The sequence below is a fragment of the Clytia hemisphaerica genome, unplaced genomic scaffold (assembly GCF_902728285.1).
Source record: "Clytia hemisphaerica strain Z4C2 unplaced genomic scaffold, Clytia hemisphaerica genome assembly, whole genome shotgun sequence".
In the NCBI taxonomy this organism is placed as follows: domain Eukaryota; kingdom Metazoa; phylum Cnidaria; class Hydrozoa; order Leptothecata; family Clytiidae; genus Clytia; species Clytia hemisphaerica.
This window is the reverse complement of record NW_027103473.1, coordinates 465,842-493,299: the sequence shown is the minus strand read 5'-3', so window position 1 is coordinate 493,299 and position 27,458 is coordinate 465,842. Positions and strand designations below refer to the sequence as shown.

Below are 27,458 nucleotides of genomic sequence, written 5' to 3'. Positions count from 1 at the left end.
AATCGAGAGCTCCGACTTCCTACACGAAAGTCATCAAGACTGATAACCATTACACTACTGCATGAAATAAAAATAAAAGTAAGTAATCAAAGTTTACAAAGAGCTCATTTCGACTAATTTACATTTTCATAAAAATTGTAACTTAAAAGCAGAAAACCCTATCCTCGGAAAATTGATATTTTGACCCCCAATAATCAAATCTCACCTCTGTAAAAAGCACTTTACAGGCCTGTAGGTGTCTCATTTTTGTAGGGCAAAAACACTAAAAACTAACTAAAACGGTCAATTCCCACTCCGAAAAGTACCATTTCATACCCCAAAATTAGAAAATCCCAGGCCTGGGAAATGACCATTTTACACCCCAAAAGTAAAAACCAAGCCTAGGAACTCTGAATTTGAATAGTACAGGCCAAGGAAATGGTCAGTTTACACCCCCAGTTTGAAATAGAACACCCGTTTTTATTGGGACAGGAAGATGTTTTTTTTCAGAGTATGGGTAAAGTACAGGTTACAAGGGTTGGTAGGTGCTCAAACGAGCTAATTGGGTAAATTCCCCATCCGTAATTCATGAATTCCCGGTAAGGAAGTGTCTATAGCCCAGCACTGGGATTTCATGATTTTTTTCCTGTGTAATCATATACAGTCGTTTTGTTTAAATTTCCCATTTCCGCACAAAGATTCCTTTGCTACTTTACTAGCGGAAAAAGACTAGGACTTCGGATAGTTGAAAAATAAGTTTCGGAAAGTTAGGCAGTTTCGTGAATAAGCACAAGACTTCACGTACCTCTAGAAACAAACCTTTCCAATCTCATGCCGGTTAGCCCGGGAAAAATAGCGTAAAGATTCCGGAAAAGTGACAAGAATATTAGTAATATTAGTGCGGAAATGGGAATCTTATACAAAACGACGGTAGTAAAGAAATCAAAAATAAATTTGTCAGTGTAACAGTGTACTTTGTGAAAATGGGAATTCTTTCCAATCGTTTAAAATGTTAAATATCTGACAGTACAGAACGCATACAAAATCTAAGAAAAATAAATTCTATCATTATATCATCATATGCTAAACTTTCGAAAATATTTACAAAATAAGGAACTGCTAAAGGTCAAAAATAAATTACTTTGCAAATATTGATAGGCAGATAAACCGAAAAGTATTCGCGGAAACAATCTTTTAAAGTGGAAACACCCACTATTACCCAAAAAACCTCACGTGACTTTTTAAAAAATGTAGCTATTTACAAGTATTTATGTACATTTATACTAGTTTGAGTATATAATATCCGAGCAGATTCTGTTTATTCCGCGCTGGCGCGTAAGCATCAAGACCATAAGACCATGGCTCCCTGTAAGAGAATTTGCCCAGTTTTGCGGGCAGCCTTGATATTTTTCATCCAGACCAGACTTAGGGTGAATATTAAATTAATCGCGGTGATTGGCTAAAGCAAAACCATCGTGTAAATCATAAACGTTTTAATTTCCAAGCAAAAAACAACGCAGCTTTCAATATTTTCGCGCGATCAGGTATTCACACGTATGCCATATCCCTTTAGAGCAAAGTGTTGTATGCGCAGAATATAAGATATTTTATGAGATTAATATTTACATTACATTCTTCAGTTAGCACCATTCATATACTGCAAATGGAAAAACTGAAAAGAGGTTCAAAGACCTAGGGGTGTACTTAGGTGAAAGAAGATCAGGGTATGTGCGGCCTTTACGGCAACTTTTCGGGTTCTTCGAATCCTAATAAAGCAAAGGTCGTAGAAAAAGCAAAAAATGAATAGATTTTGATAAAAAATCCGGAAAAGCAGATTAGACAAACATAAAATTCAGTATAGTTGAAATTCTTAAAAACTCGAATAAGTTTGAAGAGTTCTATGAATTCCATAGTAGTCGGCATAAATATTCACCAGCCGAAAAGAAAAAAACGGATATAACCTAATCTAGGGGCTCAGTTATAACTAGTGTGCTCTGAAAAAGTTCTTTGAGTAGTCTCGTCTCTTGTAGTAAATAACCATATGCGCGTACCATCAAAATTAAACTTTATAAATAACTTTGTTATTAATTGAAGTTTTCCTTTTCACCGTCTCTGAGATATCAAAACTTCGGCTGGTACTATAGTTCTTATTACGAAGTCGTTTGGCACAACAAAAGATCCCTTTGAATGCTTCACGGAAAGCTGGGCTCATCAGAGCGTAGATGAAGCAATTTACTGCCGTATTACCGAAAATCAACAATTGTGTACCACGCCATAACAGTTCGTTTATTTCCACTGAAAAATATTTTAATAATCGCACGACGATAAACGGTGTCCATAACACAAAAAATACGATAGTCACAACAAGCAACAGCCGCACAACTTTCATTCGTTTATTAGCCTGTTTAACGTTACGTTTCCATTCTTTTTTCCCGTCTAGTTTACCGCCAATATGACTAGCCTGTGATTCGTTCTTATTTACATCTGTTTCATCGACGTCTTTAGTAATTTGATCGATAGAGCTTGAGTACGTTGAGAAAGTCCTCATTTTCTGACGAATCAATGCTTTAGATATGAACCAATGAGAGAAACACATAACACCCAATGGTACCATATAAACAAGAATTGAGTGAACTATATAGAAAGATAATCTAGATTCGGTTGACCAGTAGTCATTCCTACAAACAACATCACCATCATCATTAGGACTTGTTGTGTAACCATAAAACAAACCAGAACAGAATATGACACTGAACATCCACACGAAAACACAAGTATTGTATGCTTGCTGGAAAGTGCGTTTAATACGGTGTGGATGACAGATAGAGATGTATCTCTCTGCTGCAACTACGGTCAAAGTACATACAGATACTGTGTATGAAATTTCAATCATGGTTCCTTGGATCCGGCAAAATGCATCACCTAGCAGCCATTTTCCATCTGCTATAAATGCGATTCCATCAAATATTGATAGTGTCACAAACAAGAGATCGGATATTGCTAGGTTGACCAAGAATATGTTAACGACAGTTTTCATTCGTTTGTATTTGACCACACTGGCAATGATGACTATGTTCCCGATGGATCCTGATATAAAGACAAGAGCATAGTATGTGAAAAAGAAGATGGCGATTGGACCACTGGTTTCTGGTGATGATTGAGGTGTCGGTGATGTTGAGGATCCATTGTGATGAATGGTTGCAGTTATGTTCATTACTTCTCTTGTGTATTTCTTTTCTGCTGGAAGAAAAAAAGATGTTTTTAACATTTTATGGAAGCTTGAAATGGTAGAAATCTGTGCTCACCTCATGTCATTGAAAGGTAGAAAAGAGAGAGGATGATGAAATACCGTCCCTTTTAGGTAAAAAAGATATTGACACCGGAGAATTTAACTTTCGTTAAATAATCAGCAAGGGAAATAAATGTTTTATTTGGGTTATGTAGTATGCGAGCCTCCCCTAACCCCAACGGACCTTCAATTCACACAATCATGCAATTCTTTTTCCAAATTCACGCAGCTTTTCTTAAATTTCACGTATTCACGCCCCATGAGGGGTTCCCTAGTATGGACGAGAAGATGTTGTTCTCTGATCGGGTTCTACCAAAAATAATTGTAAGGTGCTTTTAAGGATATCTGACACGAACGTTGTTTCAACGTTCATCTAACGTTATGTGGACGTTTTGAACGTTAGAAAAACGTCGAAAAAACGTTGCGTGCCAGCTGGGTCATCAAAATCGGGGATTCAAGTTTTCTTCAGGATATCCATAAGGGTATCCTACGTACCGAAGTAAGAAATGAAGAAATATTGAACATTTTAAAATTGTATATACAGTTGACTCTCTCTAATTCGATCTTCAAGGGGAATTGGATTTTCATCGAATAAGGGAACTTATCGAATAATGGAGCATCGTTTACGAGAGTTTCTTGTTGACGGGGACTTTAAATTTCATCGAATAAAGGAGCCAATCGAATAGTAGAACGTCGAATTAGAGAGCGTCAACTGTAGATTAGAGGTCTAAAGAAGCTTTGTTTGTTTGTTTGTTTAACCTGATAACAGATTGCGTATTTTCTGGCCCAGTACGCTTAAGCTCTAAAGACGTGGGCGAAAATATATAGTTTCCAGCGATCTTTAGAGCTTCAGCGTGTCACGTTAAGAAAAGTCCACAGTTGTTATCAGATTAGTAAGAACAAGCCAAGATTCAATTCAATTTTACAAAAAATCGGCCGTAAATTGATATCCTCAATACCCCCAATAAAATTTTTTTTTCAGGAAGAGATCATTGCTGATTCTTGACATCTGTACTGAAAACACAAATAAAAAAATTTAAAACTCCCTCGATCCAACGCAGCCTTAAACAATGATTCTGAATACTATTCAACAAAAACAAGCCAAATATATTTGAAATAGGTATCTTTGTAATAATTTGATAGGATCAATAGACTGTCCCCACCCAGAAAACATGAATTTTCCAAGAAAATAGCGCGTTAATTTAAAGGGTGGGGTACCAATTAATATATTAAAGAGCATGGGAAACCCTAAAAAGTTTGTTAGTTTTTTGAACAATAATGTAAGTTACAATACACCGTTTAGTAGTGTCGACTGCGCACGCGTCCAAACAATTTTCCATTGTTTTGATTGTAGCAACCGCAGGAAACTTCACTCTCCCCGTAAAAAAACGGTAGGTAAAATTTCAGTTCTTGTAAGGAAACCCAGCAGAGAAACGGTTGGTAAAGAACTCCTTTTAATCCTCTTCTTTTCCTCTAGATGAATTTCTGTGAAATTTTCAGGAGAAATCCATAAAATTATCATTGACATCATGTTCAAATATCTAAATCATTCTCTTTTTACATTCCTCTATAACCTTCCACAGTACTAAAGTGCACATTTCTACCTACCGCCGTTACGATGGAACACGGTGGAGCTATAGCGAGACTCCTAAACGGTGTATTCGGCAAATGAAAAGAACGCCTGAACAACAAGTTCAGTATTTCTACCAAAGCCAACTGACAAGAATATCTTCAGAACACTTTTTGATTGATATGAATCTTGAGAAAATTACTAATAGAATGTTCATTATAAATCCAGTGACGTACTAGCTCTCAATAAAGCTCTTTGATAAAAATATCTTTGAGAGCAAATTTAACTTTTGCGTGTGGTTTTTCGATTGAATGACTACTACCTGTCGAAAATAAACATACTACAAAATGACCCCGTCATCACACATAAAATAATCGTTAGTTTTTTTATAAGAAAAAAGTATATCAGATGGTCAAAACAAGTTAAGAACATTTTAAGGCTTTGCGGATTCTGTAATTTCTTCAAAAAATGGACAAAAACCCATAAAATGGTGAACAAGTTTAGGCTCAGAACTCAAAAAATTAAGAACATCCGAAGTCTTCAAAAATTTTATTCAAAAAAAAATGTATACTCATTCAAAAGTAATAGTTAACATGAAGTATTTTATAAGAACCTTTTCTATTGGTCAAAAAATCATCACTGATTTTCAGAAGGAATCAAATAACCTCTACATTAAAGTGCAATGTTTTAAACGCGAAAATTACTTTCATTATTAATTATGAGGTCGATTTTCAATATGTTTGAAACCTCAAAATAATTTTGGCACCCCTTTTATATGAGAACATAATGGCCAAAATAGTAGGAACAAGTTAAGAACATCTTGAGGCTTAGAGTCCAATAACACTTGATTTCTTAGGCAAATGGACAAAAATAGTCACAAAATAGTGAAAATAAGAGAAAATATGTTAAGAAAATACAAAGTCTTACAAAATTTTGAATGTTCTTAAAAAAACGTGTATTTGTTGGAGCGCACAAGTATATTTTGAAATTTAATACCACCCCTCGTCAACTTTTGGAAAGGAAGGGCACTTCAAAGTCCTATTCCGACAGAAGAGAAGGAAAAGTCGAATTTTTCATCATAAAGGGACGAGAAAAAATAACAAATCAAATGTCAACAACAACATCAACAAAAAAAAGACAGCAGGAAAAACAAAGAAAATCACATCAATTTACTACCAGTACTAAATAGTGAATACGCAGCTGGCACACAACGTTGTTTCAACGTTCATTTAACGTTATATGGACGTTATGAACGTTAGATAAATGTTGAAACAACAATATTGTTTGAATAGGTATTTGCAATCTCCTACCCAAAAGCCCTAACACCACGTTTAGATTTTACTGATGAAGGTGATACAATCCTTTAGTGCTATCAGAATAAGCCATTTCACAGTCAAGCCATTTCACATTTAACGTTATATGGACGTTATGAACGTTAGATAAACGTTGAAACAACAATATTATTTGAATAAGCCAAATGTCAATCTCCTACCCAGAAGCCCTAACACCACGTTTAGATTTTACTGATGAAGGTGATACAATCCTTTAGTGCTATCAGAATAAGCCATTTCACAGTCAAGCCATTTCACATTTAACGTTATATGGACGTTATGAACGTTAGATAAACGTTGAAACAACAATATTGTTTGAATAGGTATTTGCAATCTCCTACCCAGAAGCCCTAACACCACGTTTAGATTTTACTGATGAAGGTGATACAATTATTTCTTGAGTGCTATCAGAACAAGCCATTTCACAGTCGCAAAGCGTAATGGGTAATCAGGACCATTGCACGCTAATAACAACTTACTATTTGTCCAAAGTTTTGAAAAATTTTGTGTCTAAATCTTGAAAAGATTTTTGTGTCTAGCCAACAGAACCCCGTTCTGGAGGCGCAATCAGCCCTGTACCCATTATCCATAAGCCATTTCACAGTGGCAAAGCGTAATGGGTAATCAGGACCATTGCACGCTAATAACGACTTACTATTTGTCCAAAGTTTTGAAAAATTTTGTATCTAAATCTTGAAAAGATTTTTGTGTCTAGCCAACAGAAAACCGTTCTGGAGGCGCAATCAGTCCTGTACCCATTATCCATTTCGACAGTGAAATGACCTATAACAAAAACCAAACAAAAGGACTGGGTTGGAGTTTGCTGGGTTTGAATTTTCTTTTACTTTATACTATAACAATTATCCAATGATGCTAGACACACCCCTTTTTTGAATATTACACAAATGTGTTTGAGAAAAATATTAAAATTACTATGACAGCAATTTAAATACATTAAGGAAATATTCTTCAACAGTATTCTAGAATTGTACGAAAATCGTGGGGGGAGTAACAGCAACGACTCCTCCTATTAATTAAAACCGTCGTTTTGGTTATGAAAATATCAAGCTATGCATTTTTTCTCTATCCTGTAGAAAATTTCCTAAATTAGGACAATTTCCTTTTTCTTCATACCCAAAATAAAAACATTTCCTCTTTGAAAATACTCGAAATAATGAGAACTCTGATTTTCTTGAGTCTAGATTGAAAAAAAGGTATTACTCATTTTGGTCAAGGTCAAATTCCTTGAAATATCACAAAATTGTTCCATATAAAAGATAAGAAAGAAATAATTTGGGACGATTTATTCTTTGAAGATTTGACACTTAAGTTGAGTTGACCTGTACCTAACAAAGACAACCTTAAAAATTAGTTGAGAAATGTAAAATACTTTTGCCAGGACAAAGAAATATGCTACCTAGTAAAAATAAAATTTTCAGAAAGACTTAAAAGTAATAATTTTGAATAATTTATAATAAAAATCGGAGCGAAAACATAAAAACATGTCGTTAGTTACTCTCATAAAATTTCACATATAAAACTATTTTTCTGAATCAACGCCTTCTTAAACGGTAAATGCCCGAGTAAATACATGCAATAAACAGTATTCAACGTCCCAAGTTCCTTTCTAATGGTAATGACAATGCAATGTTAGACAAGTTCTGTCCTAGACAATCCTATCGTCTACACAAGGTCACTTAAAAAGAAATAATTTAGGAGGAATGGATAAATTTGAAAATGGAGTTTAGCCCCGGGGCGTAGTAAGCAGTGGTGGAGGTGTTTATAGACTAGTAAACTAGTCGTTGAAAACAGACACATATACAAAAACTTCAAGTTCCAAATAAAAAGAATCGAAGAGGCGAGGTTGCGTGTCTTTTCTGAATTTCAACGACTAGAAGCTTCTTCCCTCGAAAAACGTTGTTGAAAAACCTTTTTCAGGTTTTAGAGAATCCATCCAACTTTTTTGACTAAATGATATTTCATAGTAACATTAAACATGGGAACATATAAATAAATGAGCATTTCCAAAAACGCAATCAACAGAAAGAAAAATAAATGCAATCCCGCACGGGTCAGACATACAGAAACCTGTATGTCTCTCCTTACGATTTTAGGTGAAGAAAAAAAGGCGATGGAAGTAGCTTCTAGTCGGTTATTTTCCTTTTCTCTCACGCGCTGAATATTTAATTAGTGTTTACATTATTTGATTGACAGTTTTATTAAGATTATAAGTAATAACCCACTAGTTTACTAGTCTAAGGTGTTCACAGTGTTTGTTCCAAACTCTACCGCCACTATTTTCCTGGAAACGACCATGCTGGCTGTAAACTCATCCTTCTCTAACGTATCGTCTAGTTCTCTCCCCAAAAATAAATAAGAAGGAATTCGAACGAATCGTTGGATACTCTCCACACAAATGAAAAAAAATTCTGATAAAAACAATAACTGATCCTACTTACTACGAGCTGGAATAAGCGTCTTAAATATATCTTTGGAGCCTCTTAAAACACTCAAAACGAAAAAAAAACGTTAAAAGTATAGTAGCGACTAACGGTTTTTCATTAAGATTGATTCTTATTGATCCAAAAGCCAAATAATCGTCAAGAAAATAATCATTCATTTCTTCGGTTTTCGAGAGGGTTCGTAATATGTCCTTTACATTTACCCTTTTCTTTGTCATAAAGAAGACGCAAGAAAGTTGTTCTTGGCGAGAACCTACGACCAGTCATTCATAACTTCGTGACGATGATACAACTACTTCCCTTATTTGAGAGATCGATAAGGATTATGGTTTTTAAAGTGTAATCCGACCCTAACTTCCTTTTTGTATCATAGTGTTATAGACTATCAGATTACTAGGCTCAATTTACATTAGAGACGTTCCCCCAAAGTGTTCTTATCCTTGGTCATATGGAAAATTTCTAAATGCTTCAAAAACATGGTAAAATTGAAAATTATAGATTTTATGTCAAAAAGTCATAATCTAAAAGATTCTTTCTATAAACGTACACACTTTTTATTATAAGGACAAGTCAATTTTTGCAGAGGTTCAGCTAATCTTTTTCTTAGCACTTCGGATCTCACATTTTTCTCATGTTGCTCTCATTTACGGCAAATTAAGGTACACGTTTTTTTTTATTAGAACACTTAAAATTTGGCTGAGCCTGGATGTGCTTATCTTTTTAGCAATTTTCAGCCTTAAATGTTCTTAATTGCGTTCTTAATTTTTTAGACTACTCTAAATCGACAATATCATGCAAAATAAAGAGCATATAAAATTGGTACAATTTGGACAAAATTTGACTCTCGATTTTAGAAAATCCATGCCTAAGTTGGGTTAAAACTGCTTGAAAAGAAGAAAAATTGTAGTTTCTTGTCATTTTTTTCCAAACTGAGGCTGGGCATGTTCTTACGATGTTCTTAATTTTTCGAAGAATTTCAGCCTAAATGCTCTTATAAACTGGGTTCTAATAAAAAAAAAACGTGTAATTTTAAACCTTCTAGCTAATTTTACTTTGACTCCTTAAATTCAGAAACTCCAGGTTCAGCATTGCTCTTAAAATTGTCCTATTTTTGAGCCTCTTGTAAAAACGCATCTTGTTCTTGTAAAATGGTTCTTATAAAAAAATATTGTAAAATAACACAAGTATCGAAAAGCATAACATGAAAACTGTGATTAAATTTGAATTCCCAGACAGAAGTTGATCGAAAAACATACCTTCAAAATCTAGTTCACAAGAGGACCCTATTGTTTATTGATTGATTGATGATTGTGAGATTCGACGAGAATAATTAGGAAAAATTTCATTGCAAAACAACCTTCATCCACCTAATGAAACTGGAGGCCATATCTGGAAATGATGCATTTACCACTCTCTACTCCATATTGCCATCACTGACCTTTATATATCCCTGGACCAAGCTATATCCACCATTTTCAATTGGAGTATTTTTTGAATTGGTACCCGAAAAGAAGCCATTGCAATGTTAAAAACCAACGTCTAACGGCGCTACATAAGAAAACATTTTCGAGGGAAAGTAGACCTAGCGCTCTCGATGCATTTATACCACTATTGAGTATTGCCGCCATTAGGGTACCACTTTTCAAAAAACTCCGATCAAAAATTTGTTTTGCCAAGATTGAGAAACTTGGTCCAGGGCATATAAAGGTCAGTGGTTGCCATCCATCAACCAAGAAATATGATAGAATACTTTGACATTCAAAGATTTCATTCCAAAACCATCAAGGTCAAGCAAACAGGATGACCTTTCTATTGATTGTAGCAAAAAAGGAAAATATTTGACAAAAGCTAGTCACCAATGTGGCAGACACTAAACTAACAAACATCACAACCATAAAAAACTACTATGTTTAGTTAATATGTTGCATCTAGTCACAAAAAACCGGTCAACAAGTTCCGCCTTGACAACCAAAGCAACTAGACGTTCTTTTTTATAAGAACAAACTATAAAAGAACATAAGACTTCGATTGATAAAATATTAAGAGCAAGCTAAGAACATTTTAAGGCTTAGTGGACTCTATAACAATTGATTTCTTAGGAAAATTGATATAAAAATACTCAGAAAACGGTGAAAATAAGAACATGTTAACCTTTAGACACCGCTGTTTTTAAAAACAGCGCGCGCTGCTGCCGCTGTTTTTTTCATGAAAATGGAGGTTTCGCGGAAAATATCATAAAATCTGAACCGCTAAAGCTTAAGTAAAAAGTAAACCCATTTTGAAAAGCTAAGGATCTATTTTTTCAGATAATACCAAAAAGACGCCTCATCACCCTTTTAAACCTGACTACACAGCCTCAAATCAAAACAGTAAAAATTCCATGTTTACGTTTTTTTCACTTTTTTTCTTTTTTTTGACAAATTGAATGAAAAAAGTGGGTACAAGGTAAAGATTGGTCCCAGAAAAATTATTTTGTTTTAGTTTATGCTATAAGCCACCATTGTGTGAAATTTCAGGGCTGAAGAAGCTGATTTCATCTCAGAATCTAAGTTTCGGTGAAGCACACTTTTCCACCAAAATCGACACTCTGGCCACAACAGGTAAATTAAGTGGTCCCGTTGCTCTAAAATTGGCCTTGCACTTACCCTAAGCCTGTAAAATTACTACAATAATCATAACAAACTCTCTATCATGTAAATTCAAGCAATAAAACACCAGAATAGTGGAAAAACTGAGGCAAAACAGCCCTGAGTTGTTGGAGCTAGAGATAGGCATGTATGTCAGGAAATACCCCCTAAAACCCCGGCGGAACATAAATGGTGAAACCCACCCGCCACCCCAAACTACTTAGAATTGTCTCACTGAACTCACAGGGACAACTCCCTTTTGGCTCCAATCTTATCATATCGCTGTTGCATTTATGTACGTTATTATGTTCTGCGTGGTGACGCGCTGGAAAGCAACATGCAATAGCCAAGTGTCCGCTGTTAGTGTTATGACTCTCAAAGCATAGTTTGTCACCTTTAAAACTCTCAGCTTAGTCAACGTTTCCGAAGAACATCTATCGTGAATGTGACTGCACAATGCAATCCAGACAATGTGTAACCGTACATCCTGTGTCCCAAGTGCAGGAGTTGCCATAAAGCCATTATGGTAATAACCGGGAGGGCACATTGCTATACTTTGAACATCTACCGTCCAGATGTATATGGCACCGAGTCGGGGACGGTATATTCCCAAAGTGTTCCATCGCAAGATGGAGTAGCCGCACGATTGTCAACGATATCACTTCTTTTGCATGGTGAACATTGTCTTGTGCCATTGTAAAATTGAGTTATTTACAAGTTGCATTGTAAAGAAGGCTGATGACTGATGCAGCAGATACAACTTCGTTCCTTGAACATTTCCTTGTAAAATTGGAAAACTCTGTTCTTCGCAACCGACCAGCCAACCAATCGGAAGTCCGTGTGATGCTCCGTTTCTTCTTGTTTCCTTCTACTGCTTCTGCCGCTATTACGAAAATTTCAACCATCCAACTAACAGACAATTAATTAAATTAAAACTAAATAAACTAAAACGAAACTTACATTTAACAAACAGACAATTTCGAAAATATCGTACATTGTCCACCACATGGTAGCCCTCTCTTGTCGCGGATAATAAACAATATCCATTTACTGGTTTTTCCAAAGATGTGCAGCAGCTGTCAGTCCTTGGACGTTCTTACATTTTCATTTAAAACTGTATCTTCCATCCAGTGCAACCACGACGAGTGTCTCTTTTTTCGAGTGTCCATTCTTCTCGAAAGCTTTTGCCATGAAGGCCTTTTTGGTCTTAACTACAGTGGAGCGTTTGAGTGAAAGATTTTCAAGCCTTGTTCAAAGATTTGTCCATGCAACCTTGTCGTTGTTTGGACCGTCTTATTTTATCACTCCGGCGCTCCTCCTTGCGGCGAGTTATTGGGCACTCTGTTAGGGTGCTGCGTGTCGTTCCGGCGGCAGTGGTCCCATTTGGGGCTGGGCGCTCCGGATTTTCAACCCCCGATCTTCGAAAAAAAACTTAGAAAATTTTTGTCAAAATACTTTTTGTAAGTTTTCTTTTTGAATTTCTTTTTTAATAAGTTTGAAAAACGCCCCATGACGGAGGGGGCGGACCCGTACGCTCGACGCCGTCACTGCGTTTGGGGGGGATTTGAACGTCCCAACGCATTCCACCCGTTCCGTGGAAAGAAATTGAGATGAGCAGAAATTACGTAATCTGACAAATTTTTAATTTTATTATTTTTTCTAAGTTTGGTTCAGGAAGATCGTTGAAATATTTCCAGCATAAACAGTCCCCGGCGTTTTTTTCGCTAGAATTCCCGGTCAACTGACGGTGGTGTTAACTTAATATTTAGGATACTTTCTTCTTTTATCGCAATGATCATGTAAAAAAAATTTCAAGTCAAAAGACAGACCTGATCCTGCTCCAAGGGGGGGGGGTCAAGTACGACCCCCCTTCGGCTGTAACGGGTGAACCGGAGGTGGTGTGAGTTTGGAATTTTGCATGGTTTCTTTTTTTATTTTAATTAACATCTCCAGAAAATTTCAACTCAAAAGACCCACCTGATCTATCTCCAGGGGTGGGGGTCAAGTACGACCCCCCATGGGCTGTAACGGGTGAACCGAGTGTGGTGTGAAGTTGAAATTTGGCATGGTGTCTTTTTTTATTACAATAAATATTTCCAGAAAATTTCAAGTCAAAAGACCGACCTGATCCTGCTACAAGGGGGGGTCCAATATGACCCCCCATCAGCTGTAACGGGCGAACCGGTGGAGTTGTGAATTTCAAATTTTGCATGATTTCTTTTTTTATCTTAATGAACATCTCCAGAAAATTTCAAGTCAAAAGGCTGACCTGATCCTTCTCCAGGGGTGGGGGGTCAAGTACGACCCCCCATTGGCTGTAACGGGTGAACCAGGGGTGGTATGAATTTGAAATTTGGCATGGTTTGTTTTTTTGTTTCAATAAACATCTCCAGAAAATTTCAAGTCAAAAGACTGATCCGATCCTGCTCCAAGGGGGGGGGTCAAAAACGACCCCCCATCGGCCATAGCGGGCGAAATAATGCTTCCGGTCGGCTAATTTTTCGATTTTCGTAATCTACTCGAAAAACTGTTTAAGAAAAATATAACTTTTTAGGACCATCCGATTGCGGCAGAAAAGTTAACATATTCTAATGTAACATATTGTACATAGAAACTGCCAATAAAGGTTCTCTATCTCATATAATGATATTTATATGCTGAAACCAAGAAAAAACCAGACATAAACATGACTTTTCAGTCCAAAAATCCATCAAACACCCTCTGTCCACCACTAAAACGATGTTTTGTTGACATTTGAAAAATACACCGACATTGAGTTCCGATATCTCGAGATGTATAAAAGCAGGACCCGTAAAATTTTGAATGAATGAACCTTCACCCCTATCCTGTCTGCTAAATTTTACAGAATAGAAAAATTCAAACTGGTCTTTATTTTATTAAACTTTGAAAGGACCCCAGTATCAAAACGTACGTGGTACGTCTCTCGGCCTGTATATATGACGTACGTGGTACGTCTCTCGGCGTCTAAAGGTTAAGAACATTTTTAGAGATTAAAACTTAAAAAGTTCAGAACATCGGAAGACTTTAAAAAAATTTGGATGTTCTTATAAAAGAAATCTTGTAAGGTCCATTCTCTTCTCTTTCCAGGGTACTTACTTACTAAGTAACTCAACAATTATCAGACTTAATTCTTTTGCAACAAGAATTTAATCTGTTACAGAACAACTTTTTACACCAGTGATGCAAATATCAAATATATGTAGATTTTCACGGCTTACCTTTGAAATTTATTAGAAGTACACATTTTTTTATAAGAACATCTAATATTTTTAAAGCCTACGGATGTTCTTAACTTTTTGAGTTTCAAGCCTAAAAATGTTCTTAACATGTTCTTATTTTCCCCACTTTTTATGTATTTTTACTCCATTTTCCTAAGAAATTAGCTGTTTTCGAGTCCGCAAAGCCTTAAAATGTTCTTAACTTGTTCTCTTAAGATTTTGGCCATCGAAGATGTTCTTATATAGATTGTTCGTATTAAAAAAAAAACGTGTAGAAAATGATCCAAGTCTTAATGAGTTCAGTAAAATAACACCAGTATGGGAAACAAGATTCTTTACAAGACACCCCTGAAAGAATAATTAATAGTAGATCTAAGGATCTAGGGAAAAGATTATTAACAAGAAATATTTGATCCAATGTAAATAGGTCTTGGTCTTTTCACATACAATCTGCTATGAAGAAAATTTAATAACTTTTCTTATTCGCAGACCCCGTACGATGCACTATAACAATTCTCGACAAAAATGAGGTTATCTTAGAAATAAGATAGGATTGGAAAATAAATCATTTTCGTTTTCATTAATTATTTTCGGAAGTTGGATCAGCGAAAATCTCCTTCCCAAAAACAAAACAGCACAAAAATCTCAACATTGTTTTCTTCCAACGTGAAGGCTTTCACCAAAGATGAAAGTATAACTGTATAGTAAGCCATCGGGTGATTAAATAAATATTATCGAGTTTATGTATCGAAGGATATCGACGACGACGGTAAGTGAAATGATACAAAACAAAGTCGATAGTTGATGTACGGCTCTATATCGTCTTTGCTCACCTAAACAGACGACGGTATCTTGGTGTTTTTACCGTCGTCGAGCAAAGTGGACGGTGATTTTAGAGACATGTCAACTTTGCTTTATACCGTCCCCCTCGATTTATCCTGAATACATAAACTCGTTATCGAAGTTCGACGACCGCCTGAGATCAAACGAAGTCTTTGTTAGGTCAAAGTTAGTTTTACAAGGAAGAGGTAAAAATAAATAGTCATGAAAATATTATCAGTTTTAAAAATTCAACCTTGAAAAAGAGTGTGTCCTTTTAAAAAAAATAAGCAGTCAAATAAAATTAAAACATTTAGAAAGAAGGTGATTACATATCCGCTGCAGTTGGCAGCCTTAAACAACTCGTCCTGTTCGATGTTATCAATCCATGACTATATCATTTATATAGATTATATTTTAAACCTTAATGGAACACCCTGATCATAAAAAATCTTGTTTCGACAAGTCTAATCCCTTTCCAAACCTGAGCGCTATGGGACCAGTTTAACCATAGTACAAATATTCAAATAAAGAAAACCCTTCCGACAAATAGAATAAAAAATACAGTGTACAACTTATAATCCAAAGGTTGACAGTGTGACAAATATGAGAGCAAATTATAGGTTAAAGTTATGTAAAATGAAAAGAAATTTCATGTCGTGTGACAAAAAGACCACCAATATACATACAGTGAATGAACTGACTAAAATTCATATGAACCTCTTATATGCTAGACTCCTATAGTTTCAATTGTAGTTTCTACTACAGAATGGGTAGTAAGATCTGTAATATAGTTTCTGGAACATTTTCCTTTTGTTTAAATATTCTCAAAGTTTAGGCTCCCTTATCAACTCACAGTCTAATTTTCTTTGCTAAGCCTAACAGGGTGTTTTTCAAAAGTTAATCCTTGCATTTTGGACCCTTTTTTAGGATAGTTTGAGGTAATGGATGTCGATTTTACATTTAACTTGAGAATCTTAAAGACCCTTGATTCACGCTCCTACGGGCGAAAAATGTCAACCATTTGCACTAACTTTAAAAATTAAGTATAATAAGAACTAAGGAGATTTTTGATGTACATATCATTCTCAGATTGTTGACTACAGTCTTCATTTAAAAATTCGTTGATCTAATCTTTCAAATGCGGAATTGACCTTAAGCATTTCTATCAAATTTCCTTATGAAATACGAGTGTAAAAGGGATCCATCTCCACTGAATTTTTTCTTAAAATGGAATTCAAATCCCCATGGGATACTAATCACTATCGAGTTTCAGTCTATCATTTTTACCCACACTGGCTGGAAAAAGTCCAACAAGGTCTGTGAGAAAGGGGTGTAGTAGCGTCACTTACATGATGTCGGCATTTCTATCATTTTTACCTGTTGAATAAACACCAGGGTCAATGTTGACAATATATAGGGATTCCTTGTGTACACGTTTTATAAGAACATCCAAATTTTTTGAAGCCTTTGGATGTTCTGAAATCTCTTATTTTAACCATTTTTTGACCCGCATTTTTACCAATTTTCCTAAGAAATCAAGTGTTTTTGAGTCCATAAAGCCTTAAAATGTTCTTAGCTTGTTCTTATAAAAAAGGTGTACTATGTAATAAATTAAGCCTCAGCGTTCCCAAAACTTTGGAAGGAGAAAAACGAAAATAATTGTTAAATCAATCAAGGCATTTTTTCTCAAGACAAGCGTGAAGACAAAATAGTCGGACAGGATACCTGTCAGTGCTAAAAATAACTTTATCATATATAAGAACTTGACATTTAAGACATTTAAGACTCAACATGACACTGAACACTAACGAAGGATAACTAATTATATTTTCACAGTACTACAATGTGCACAGTTCAGCAAACTTGACCAGGTAGTCATGATTAAATTTAATATCCTCTCTTTTTGGTATTTTAATATAACGTTGAAAGCCATTAAGCCTTTTTGAGTTTTAAGCCTAAAGATGTTCTTAACATGTTCTTATTTTCAACATAATGTGAGTATTTTTGTCCATTTTCCTACGAAATCGGATGTTTTAAGAGTTTGAAAAGCCTTAAAACTACAAAATAGCGTAATCACATACAGTAAAACAAATGAAACACACCACCAATATTCATCGTACTACAATCTATCCCAATGATTCAAGAATAAGAAACAATATGATAACTTTTTCAAACACCCAGACGAACGTCACAAAAATATGGAGTCAAAACTGCTCTTTCGTGTACTTTATCACAAGTTTTAATCAACGATTACTTGAAAATTTGCAAACCATAAAACTACAAAATACATTGGAGTAAAGACATAACGCATTAAAAGCACCACTGGAGAAGCGTTGTCTAATACATGTCTTTTTATAAATACGAACAAACTATAAAAGAACATAAGGCTTTAATGGGCAAAATGTTAAGAACAAGTTAAGAACACTTTAAGGCTTTGCAGACTCTAAAACGCCCGATTTCTTTGAAAAATGGACAAAAATACTCACATAGTAGTGAAAAGAAGAACATGTTAAGAACATTTTTAGGCTTATAACTCAAAAAGTTAAGAGCATCCGAAGGCTTTTAAAAAAGTATAAAAAAAGAGTATCCATGATAAAATTATAAGAATATTATTAATTGAACTTTTCCACAGTTTGTATTATAGTCTAGTGTCTCATACATTATGATAAAACCTTTATCATAGGTAGACCTGATTGTTAAAATACATTTAATTAATGGATTTAGCATGGATTAATTGAAAACAACGAGGGATTTGACGTGATAAACTCCACTATTGAAAACTACATAAGAAAGTAATGACTGTCGTTGTACACGTTTTATTCTATAAGAACATCCAAATTTTTGAAATCTTTGGATGTTCTCAACTTTTTGAGATTTAAGCCTACAGATGTTCTGAATATGTTCTTATTTTCACCATAATGTGAGCATTTTTGTCCATTTTCCTAGGTAATTGGGTGTTTTCGAGTCTACAAAGCCTTGAATGTTCTTAACTTAATTCTTAAGTTTTAAGTTAGTTCTTAATATTTTGGCCATCGAAGTCTTAAGTTCTTATATAGTTTGTTCTGATGAGAAACGTGTAATAAAGTAAGGTATGGTAAATACAACCCATGCGTCAAGTTTTACGTAAATTGCTCAAAACTAAAGGAAAATGGGAGATTTAAAAAACAGGAGATTGCCATGGCTTTTGACACTATAAAGAAGTTTTATCACAATATTCGAGTACACGTTTTTTTTATAAGAACATCCAAAATTTTGAAGTAATCGGATGTTCTCAACTTTTTGAGATTCAAGCCTAAAAATGTTCTGAACATGTTCTTATTTTCACCATAGATGGATATTACTGTTCTTTTTCCTAGGAAACCAGGTGTTTTTGATTCTACAAAGCTTTGAAGCAAATTTTTGAACTTGTTCTTAAGATTTTGGCAAAAGAAGTCTTTGACTTATATATTTAGTTTTTATAAAAAATGTGTAATAGCATACATATTCTAAAGTAAGGTATGGTAAATACAACTCATGCGTCAAGTTTTACGTAAATTGCTCAAAACTGAAGGAAAATTGGAGATTTTCTCTTATATGGTAAAACAGGAGATTTTCATAGCCTTTGATATTTTATAAAGAAGTTTTATTAAAATATTCGTTTTTTTATAAGAACATCCAAAATTTTTGAAGCCTTCGGATGTTTTTAACTTTTTGAGTTTTAAGCCTAAAAATGTTCTTAACATGTTCTTATTTTCACCATTCTTTGAGCATTTTTGCCCATTTTTCTAAGAAATGGCTGTTTTAGAATCGGCAAAGCCTTAAAATGTTCTTAACTTGTTCTTAACATTTCGGCCATCAAAGTCTTATGTTCTTATAAAGTTTGTTCTTATATAAAAAAACGCGTATACTTTAAAAGAAATAAAGCACAGGTTTAACTAGTAATAAAATGTTGCAATGCATTGTTCAAAAAAATGATTAGAATTCAACTTTTGCATGTGATTAGTAACCTAAAGTCTTTCCTTTCCTTTCATGCTAAACCTTTACTAGAAAATACTCTTATCAAAATCTCTCCCCATCTGAGAGATAATTTCAAGTATGTATGAAATCTTATTCTCTCTGTGATATACCTCCTTCCTGACCAATTTAAGGTATTCCGTTTAATGTTTTTATTTTGCGATTATAGCCAGGTGAAAACAAAGGTAAAACACGTTTTTTTATAAGAGAAAACTATATAAGAACATAGTTAAGAACATCTAAAAGGCTTCGCAAGCTTCTAAAACACCAATCTTAGGGTATCATACCAAACGACTCACAAAGTGTTGAAAATAAGAGCATTTATTAGGCTCACAACTCAAAAAATTAAAACATCCGAATGCTTAAGAAATATTCTGGATGTTCTTTTTAAAAATCGTGTCAATGTCATTCGTTAAGCTAGACATAATTATTCGCAAACTAAAATTAAAAATATCCATAAATGTTCGGTTTTATTCGAAACTGTCAATCTATTAAAATATAATGATCACATCCAAAGACTTACAGTAGATTAACAGCTATGAAACCCAAATTTCATTCCCTGACCATTCCAAAATGTATCAATCTAAATTTGCATCATTCTAGCCTAAAAGTATATAAAGTTGCAAATTCAACATAAAAGGTCTTTTATTGATTGAATTGCGACGATCAATTTTGCGTGAACGGTGGTAGGAGTGGGTCCTTACCACGTCTTTAAATCATCAAAATTCCATTCCCTCACAAAATTTAAATGTTACTTAAAAAGATTAGATTTGAAAATTTTCAAAATTACCAAATTTCGTTTTCATTTTGTTCATCCAAATTAAGGACTTTTTATAATTACTTTTCGAAATATATTATAGCTGTATTGTTCTGACACTTGTTACCTCCCAAAACAATATTATGAATGCACATCTACTAATTAAATCGATTGGGAACAAATTGTCATAGTATTACAGTCAAAAAAAATTAACCAATGCCTTTAAAGCCTATTTCGGAGTAAGCATTTCCTATAGTACTAAAAGCCTACTATGTTAATGCTTAATTACCAAATGAAATATCTCTTAGTCAATGACAATAAATCAATTGCAAATAAAGTTAGGAATAAAGTACAGTGAAAGGTTTATTAAAAACTAGAAAACGTTTTTAGATTATCAGGGAAAGGAATTGAATCGATCAACTCTATAGGTTTCTTGTATTTACCGAAGCTATGGTTGCCATTTTTAGAGCGTCTTTACCTATAAACTACCAGTTTATGGGTAAAATTTGTAGGATGATTTTTTCCAAAATTTAAGAATATCCATAATAAAATTGAAGATTCTTAAAAAACGAGAACGTTAAAATCGGATCAGTGATCAATAAATTTCAAAATCTGAAGCAAAAACTAGTACTTTAAAATAATTTTTACTTTTACTTTTACTTTACAGGTCATCCTAAATACATTTTATCGTTTTTTAAATCAATGAGTTTTGAGGGTCTTTGGAAATCACCTGCTCTTCGATAAAAACATCCAACGGAAGAGAGAAATTAACAAACGTAATAAAATTCTTTATGGAAGGTGGCTTGAAAATCGGCTTATTGAATTATCTAAAGATATAAACAATTCGAACCCCTAGGTGACCGTAAGAACCTTATTTTTTGAAAATAACGAAGAAACGGGGAACCAAATGTCAAGGAAGTTCTACTATCTTGACATGTTCGTTGATAGTATTTTAACATTCCTCTAAAGAATGTACATTTAGATTATTACATTTTCAAAATATTCATCAAATTTGAAAGATTTATGTTCAATTTAGATTCTCAAAAGTTACAAAGGGTTGCCTTGGGTAAATGTTCTAAAATAGACTATTTAAGAAATAGTTGAGAGCTATCATAGTATTGATAATGATAGCAAGATAATTCTTTTATTGAAAAAAAAACCTCAAAACTGACCGTAATGATTAACACAAATTATGACGTAGGTAAAGTAAAGCTCCTCCCTTGATGTCCGGGGGGTACCAGGTTTGCGAGATTACGGGTATGTCCGAGCAAAAGTTCGAAAATCGACTCTTTGAGAGACTGAATTTGGACGTTTTCGGGACCGTTACAGAGACTTTTCCCAAAATGAGAGAGAAAAGCTTGACGTTTTTAGGGACCCTTACAGAGGGTCTTTTCTCAAAACTTTTGTCTCAATAATCTTTAACATGAGACTTAAGACTTGGGAGGACCTTAGGATCTCAGGATCTAAAAGCTTGAAAATGTTCCAATAAGGCTGAGAATAGCCTGGAAGCCACTTAACCCCTCCCAAATGAAACAAAGTGTATTGTATTGAAATCGCAATTCTTGTCCGAGCTTTAAATTCTGACAAATATTAAAATACCTAAAAGTGCCAATATATTTCGGTGGGGATTGTAACAATGTAATTACATAACATGGATGGTTTTAGAAAGAGGCTCGCGAGGATGAGTTGAAAAAATGGATGATAAAAAGTGAAGAAAAAAGAAAAGAAAATTATTACCTTGATACCAAGAACGAAGATCTTCAAACATTTTTCATTGTCATGTAACCAAACATCTGAAAACAGAAAACAAAACAAAACATCGAAACACATAAGTTACAAAATGATAACAGAGTGACATGGCATGAGTAACGAAAATGGGTTTGGATATAATGAACAAGAGAAGTTATATAAGAAAAGAAATTTATGAATCAGTTTTCTTTTTGATTGAAAATGTTCCTTGTTTCCGGGAGAATTGGCATCTAGAATCACCAAACCAATTGATTAGAAGAAGATCATTAAATAACCTAACCACAAATTAAAATTCTATTAAATGTAAACAGCGCAATTACAAACTGCTTTGAAGAGACAGTGATACCTTTTATAGAGAAATTATGTGAAAGTAGATTGATGGGTTGATAGATTATAATAATCACCAAGTACCTTGTTACCAAGTAGTGGAATTTATCGATTTCCTTTTTGATTCCAGCATTTCTGTCAGCATTATAATATCTATAATGTTAGAAGATTCAAGTTTTTTTTTACTTGACAGTGATACCTTTTATAGAGAAATTATGTGAAAGTAGATTGGTAGGTTGATAGATTATGAAAATCTTGGTTACCAAGTAGTAAAATTTATTACTAGTATCGTCACTGTAAAATAAGAGTACCTTATGTCAATTTTTGACATTTTGAGGAAATAGCATTTTAGTATTCTCATGTTTGTAGTATAGGACATAAGGCACTCTTATTTTACAGCGACGCAATAAAGTTAAGAAAATTCAAGTTTCTCCTAGCTTACATCGATCTAAACGCATCTAAGGAAGTTTGGGAAAACCAGGTAGGTTCAAAAACATAAAGAAAGCATCTGCAGGCTGAAAGCAAATTTTATAAATTTATCAGATTATCCAACCTCCAACTTGTTCTTGTCTTTTAAGCATACAATTTAGAGTTTAGTTCCACGTTTTTCTATAAGAGAAAGCTATGTAAAAACAATGGAATTCAATGGCCAAAATATCAAAAACAGGCTAAGAATATTTTTAGACTTTAGTGGACTCTCAGAGAGTTGCACAAAATACTTACAATATGGTGAACTCAAATGGTTTGAAACCCAAAACTAGTCTTTTTAGTTTTGATGCGACGATTTGAAGTGTTTCATGCCAAAAAATTTGGTTTGGTTGCTTCATAAAAATCATATTGGAATGATAAAAGAGGAATGCCCCATTTAGGGAGGTTTACATAAGTATAGCATTAGTTAACTTTTACGAATTTTGACGATTCCTGTCTTCTTTTTTCCTTTTAAAAAATACTAGAAAATTAGTTCCTATTATTTCCAAATCTAGGCTTTCAAAGAGACAAAAATAGATTCTCGAAAACAGAGGGGGGGGTAATACATTTGTGCCTATTTTCATCAGTCAATTTGAAACTAACGTTTTTATTTTCTCAGTAACTATATTTATACAAAAACAATATATTCATTCATCAAAAATTGTAAGCTTTTAAAAATTATTTTCAAAATTATTTTGTCCCATAAACTAATTACAAAATTTTTTTTTCTAGTTTCAGGTATAATAAAAAAGTGTACATGAAAATTTAATTAAAAAATGATCATTTTCAAATAAAAATGCTCATCTCAGGCTAAGGAAAATTTGTTCAAAAAAATTATGAACTGGTTATCTAATTCTTTAAAGGAGAACTCGTTCAAGGAAAATTAAGTCCTCAGGTTGTCTAGTTTGTAGTCAAAGGTCGTTCCACCCGCCATAACTCAAAGAGTATGTACTTCACATTAGAATAAAGAAACATTTTCTATTATCATTATAAATCATACGCTAGATTATAGATAGAGTCGTGGATAGCCCAATAATCTGGGACTTTTAGGCAGTCATTCGATTGTTTTCATGCGGTCCACGGCCAAAAGGCTCGGCTATCTATGAACATTGAAGGGAGCAGGGATTCGAACGCTCTGTAGCGTGCTTTTTGTATTAAATAAAGTGCATATTTGATTAATATTCACAGTGCGTGGAGTTTTGTACGAATTATACAATTCTATTCTACTGTAAACGTTTAAAATTTGCAGAATTTTAATGTCAATAATTCAAGGTCTCTACATGCTAACGAAATAGAGTCCAAAACGTAAGTCCTGTTTCATTGATAGTGACAACTGAAATCATACCGCTTCAGTCCGAACCAGATGGATTATTCAAACAGTGAATATTGGTATTCTACAGGTATAGCATCAAGTAAATCTTTCTTTTGCAACCAAGACCTACTGAAGAGTTCTGCAAAATAACGTTGTCCACTATCACACAGACAGGTAACTATAGTTTTACCTGGTCCCAGTCTCTTAGCCGCTTCTACTGCGGCGGCTACATTCAGCCCTGACGACGCCCCAACAAAGAATCCTTCCTCGTGGAGCAGTCTGAATGTCCATTCAACAGCCATACGATCTGTGATATGCAACGCATGGTCTACTGGTGCACCCTCCATATTCTTGGTGACTCGACCTTGACCGATTCCTTGTGTGATGGAACCATCCCCAGTCCTTTCAACTACTCCTTTGGTGTAATAGGAGTAAAGAACACTACCCTCAGGATCAGCACAATACACTTGTACATTTGGGTTACGTTCTTTCAAAAATATACCACAACCACTCAACGTACCCCCTGTACCAGTTGCAAAAGTAATACAATCTACCTTACCGTTAGTTTGTTCCCAGATTTCCGGACCTGTGGTTTCATAATGTGCTTTTTGATTGTCAACGTTATCGAATTGGTTTGTCCATACACTGTTTGGAGTTTCTTGTGCATGAGCCATGGCAAGCTTGTTGAAATTCAAAGGACTGTCAAATGGCGCTCTTGGTACTGGACGAACATCTGCTCCCAAAGCTGATGAAAAAAAGTTACAAATAAGTTATTAGCTGTATCTCTTTAAAACAAAATCACAGTAGAATAAAAGAAAATACAGAATAAAAAATTGATAATCACTTTTAAAAAGTTTCATAATGACAAGGACTATTATAATCATCAAAAAATAGGAGCGAAATAATTTGATGCTTTAAAGTATTCTATAGCTCCAAAGTCACAGTTTAGCCTAGAGAAAGTTAAACGAGGTTGCTATTAGGAAAGACAATTAAAGGACAAAACCTTCTTTATCAATTATAGTAAAATCACCTTTAAGCATATCAATTTTCTCTTTAGTTTGATCATCTGGTATATAAACAACACATTTGTACCCAAGAGCCATACACATGTGAGCTAACCCAATGCCAGTGTTACCTGCAGTACCTAAAAATGAGGATGAATATCTTTTACAGAGAAAAAGTTAAAATCGAATTCGGAAAGTAGGAAACTCTTTGTGTATCCTCGGATAGTGGTAGTATTCGAGTATTTGTTTTGGACTATTTCCATCATTTTGCTGTATTATTTTTTTCCCTGGGATTGTTTTTGCTAGTTTTGTTTTAGACAGGAGACCCGTCAAGTGTTTTTTATAATTTGATGTTACACTAGACGGGTTCGAGCTGTGAGCCCAATTTTGGACTCACATTTTTTACAGTTGAAAAAGCGCAGGACTCACTCACTAAATAAAAATGAGTAAACAATAAAAAATCGCGTTTTTTTCTATAGCAGTTTGAACATAGAAACTAAAACAAACTTTCATTGGCTAATTCATCAACTGTCATTTTGAGGAACGAAATTCAAATTGGCAGCCCAAACCATGCTATTCATTTCGCCATCAGTATATCAACGAAGAAATCATAGCATGGATTCCCAGGCTAGTTTTGTTTGGGTTCAGCTGTCATACATTTTCTTTAGGAAAAGTGGAATTTGGACTTCATCGACAGATCTGCTTTTTTCAAGTATCCTTCAGAAGAATCTAATCTTGTAAGGATCATCTAACACTATATAATCAAAGTAGGAATCAAACCAGCAAAATAAATTGGGTAAATTTCAACTGAAATTTGACTTGTGAAGAGCAAGAAAATTTTGAATTATTTAGCACCATTATTAAGAGATTGGTTTCAGGCAAAATCTAAAAATTATGTGGTCTTCAAGCCTTAAAGTTATTTAGGAATTTTGATAAAGTAGACATTAGGAACCTTCAACAATAGTGCCACCAGGTTGAACTTCACCACGTTTTTCAGCTTCGCGTATTAAATAATAAGCTGCTCTATCTTTGACAGATCCACCAGGATTCAGCATTTCAGCTTTGACCATAATATTGCATCCTGTTAATGCACTTGCTTTCTCCAACTTAATGAGAGGTGTATTTCCAACAGCACCTATTTTAGAAATAAAAGTATAAAATATGAAATAAAATCATATGAACCGAGGTAAAAGTTATCCTTCCATTGAGAGGAAAAAGCTTAAAGGAAAAGTAAAAAAGAAGTTATTCAATTGTTGTGTCACAGGGTCCACAGGCAGCCAGCTCAGTTCTTTATGAGCTGAAAGAACATATTGGAAGAAGCAGTGATTTGAACAGGAAACCCCTGGTTTGTGGCGCTGATGCTTTAGACCACTTGGCCATCACTCAATATTCTGAATTGATTTGAACGTTTGCATGAACTGGCTTTAAAAAATGCAAAAAATTTGGTCATATGCTAACGTTAAGGTAAGGACGCTTTTAACTTTTGACTCCAAAAAATAGCGGCACGATAATCTGATAGTAGATCAATTACCACTTATCTAGTTTTTTTTATCTTAGTGTTTCTTGAAAAAGGGTGTCCGCACAGAGTGCCTAAAAGTATATCATGCAATCATTAGGTTGCAAAGTACACAAATGTAAAAAAGCCTATAGTGACTGTGTAATACGTTTCTTGAGTCATTACATAATGTTTTTGCCGCTAATTTATTGTAGAATCAAAAAAGTATCAGTCCTAGCAAAAGGGATTAATAGCTTGCATATTCGGAAAAGCACTGTAGAGCAAAAAACACATCAGATTTTCCAGCAATGACTTCTGCTATAGGAACAGCTCTTTCTTTCCAGGGCGGAACTTTTACAAACCATCCAGGATCAGTTCACCCTTCCCCGGATAAGAGGGAGAGAGATATTGGATTATATTATATAATTTTACAATCAAAATCTATTTCTAAATAAAAGATTGGACCTAGAACCAAGTTCAGGGAATTGGTTTTAAGTCGATCTACCAAGTTTCTTGCCTAGGGAAATATTACACAATTGGTCTATTGAAAAATTTTCATTATCAGTCACCTGATTGAGAAGTGACTTTGTTGTTCTACCTCTTCTAACATTTTTATCATCGTTAAAAGTTAAACACTTAACATTTCTCTCCAAGGACATTCTAACCACGTGCAATGCATAGTTGCGCTGTTGCAGCTTTATAAATAAATTTAAATCTGACGTACCACATATTTGATGCAAACGATCATTATTAATAATATATCTAAAAGCACTATTGCTCTCGTCACAAAAGCGAAAGCCACCACGAACCATAAACCTCAAAAATACTCTACATGCCACGTCTAAACAATCATACTGATGTTGAGTAAGATACCAATTCTGAATTACACGAATAACACAAACGAATACGCACAAAACTATTCAAGAACATGACTCTGGTTCTTAAATTTATCGTGAAATTTTGTAATAGATTTGACATTTCAACAAATTTCGATTGAGATATTTGTATGCGCTGGTTAATTTCAGAGTCGCCTG

General features: G+C 34.3%; 3 protein-coding genes across 4 annotated transcripts in view; 1 reads left to right on the top strand and 2 right to left on the bottom strand.

Annotated features, from left to right (window-relative positions):
• The window catches only part of LOC136798491 (DIS3-like exonuclease 2), a 426,120-nt gene that overhangs the window by 308,541 nt on the left and 90,121 nt on the right, over nucleotides 1-27,458 (top strand). The gene's annotated exons all lie outside the window — the stretch shown is intronic.
• LOC136798511 (orexin receptor type 2-like) lies at nucleotides 2,028-3,215 on the bottom strand. Its single transcript, XM_067055133.1, has one exon. The coding sequence runs from the start codon at nucleotides 3,191-3,193 to the stop codon at nucleotides 2,039-2,041; it is 1,155 nt and encodes a 384-aa protein (XP_066911234.1). The 5' UTR covers nucleotides 3,194-3,215; the 3' UTR covers nucleotides 2,028-2,038.
• Nucleotides 23,224-27,458, bottom strand: part of LOC136798513 (uncharacterized) — a 29,303-nt gene continuing 25,068 nt past the window's right edge. For both annotated transcript variants that reach the window (XM_067055138.1, XM_067055137.1), the window contains exons 2-4: nucleotides 25,882-26,064; nucleotides 24,956-25,069; nucleotides 23,224-24,670 (exon numbers count right to left, since the gene is read on the bottom strand). In XM_067055138.1, coding sequence (XP_066911239.1) covers nucleotides 23,982-24,670; nucleotides 24,956-25,069; nucleotides 25,882-25,999 — 921 coding nt within the window. In that variant the 5' untranslated portion in view covers nucleotides 26,000-26,064 and the 3' untranslated portion in view covers nucleotides 23,224-23,981. The remainder of the gene's footprint in view (nucleotides 24,671-24,955; nucleotides 25,070-25,881; nucleotides 26,065-27,458) is intronic.

Bases quoted from the DNA above. Each gene is read 5' to 3' on its own strand.
- LOC136798511 (XM_067055133.1), bottom strand. From the start codon at position 3,193: ATGAACATAACTGCAACCATTCATCACAATGGATCCTCAACATCACCG.